Source organism: Myotis davidii, unplaced genomic scaffold (genome assembly GCF_000327345.1).
Source record: "Myotis davidii unplaced genomic scaffold, ASM32734v1 C63678638, whole genome shotgun sequence".
NCBI lineage: Eukaryota > Metazoa > Chordata > Mammalia > Chiroptera > Vespertilionidae > Myotis > Myotis davidii.
The window spans coordinates 1-1,085 of record NW_006374658.1 but is presented as its reverse complement, the minus strand read 5'-3'; the positions used below and the strand labels follow the sequence as shown (position 1 = coordinate 1,085).

Below are 1,085 nucleotides of genomic sequence, written 5' to 3'. Positions count from 1 at the left end.
GATGGCTGGCTGTGGTGAAATTGATCACTCAGTAAACATGCTTCCTACAAACAGGAAAGCGAATGAGTCCTGTGCTAATACTGCACCTTCTCTAACTGTCCCTGAATGTGCCATTTGTCTGCAAACATGTGTTCACCCAGTCAGTCTGCCTTGTAAGCATGTTTTCTGCTATCTGTGTGTAAAGGGAGCTTCATGGCTTGGAAAGCGATGTGCCCTCTGTCGACAAGAAATTCCCGAGGATTTCCTTGACAAGCCAACCTTATTGTCACCAGAAGAACTCAAGGCAGCAAGTAGAGGAAATGGTGAATACGCGTGGTATTATGAAGGAAGAAACGGGTGGTGGCAGTATGATGAACGCACGAGTAGGGAGCTGGAAGATGCTTTTTCCAAAGGTAAAAAGAGCACTGAAATGTTAATTGCCGGGTTTCTGTATGTTGCTGATCTTGAAAATATGGTTCAATATAGGCGAAATGAACATGGACGTCGCAGGAAGATGAAGCGGGACATAATAGATATACCAAAGAAGGGAGTGGCCGGACTTAGGCTGGACTGTGATGCTAATACCGTAAACCTAGCAAGAGAGAGCTCTGCCGATGGAGCGGACAGTGTATCGGCACAGAGTGGAGCTTCGGTTCAGCCTCTAGTGTCGTCGTCTGTGAGGCCCCTGACGTCAGTAGATGGTCAGTTAACGAGCCCTGTGACACCATCCCCTGATGCAAGCACTTCTCTGGAAGACTCTTTTGCTCATTTACAACTCGGTGGAGACAGCCTGGCTGAAAGGAGTCATAGGGGGGAAGGAGAAGAAGATCGTGAATTACCATCCTCAGGCAGGGTACCGGCACCAGACACCTCCATTGAAGAAACTGAATCAGATGCCAGTAGTGATAGTGAGGATGTGTCAGCGCTTGTTGCACAACACTCCTTGACCCAACAGAGACTTTTGGTCCCTAATGCAAACCAGACAGTATCTGATCGATCAGATCGATCAATAACTGATGGATCACTAGCAGGGGGTGGAACAGTGAGTGCCAGTGTCAGATCTAGAAGGCCTGATGGACAGTGCACAGTAACTGAAGTTTAAATAA

At 47.6% G+C, this 1,085-nt stretch overlaps 1 protein-coding gene across 1 annotated transcript; it reads left to right on the top strand.

The window, feature by feature from the left end:
* On the top strand, positions 1-1,085 carry RNF146 (ring finger protein 146). Its single transcript, XM_006777732.1, has one exon. The coding sequence runs from the start codon at positions 2-4 to the stop codon at positions 1,079-1,081; it is 1,080 nt and encodes a 359-aa protein (XP_006777795.1). The 5' UTR covers position 1; the 3' UTR covers positions 1,082-1,085.

Bases quoted from the DNA above. Each gene is read 5' to 3' on its own strand.
- RNF146 (XM_006777732.1), top strand. From the start codon at position 2: ATGGCTGGCTGTGGTGAAATTGATCACTCAGTAAACATGCTTCCTACA.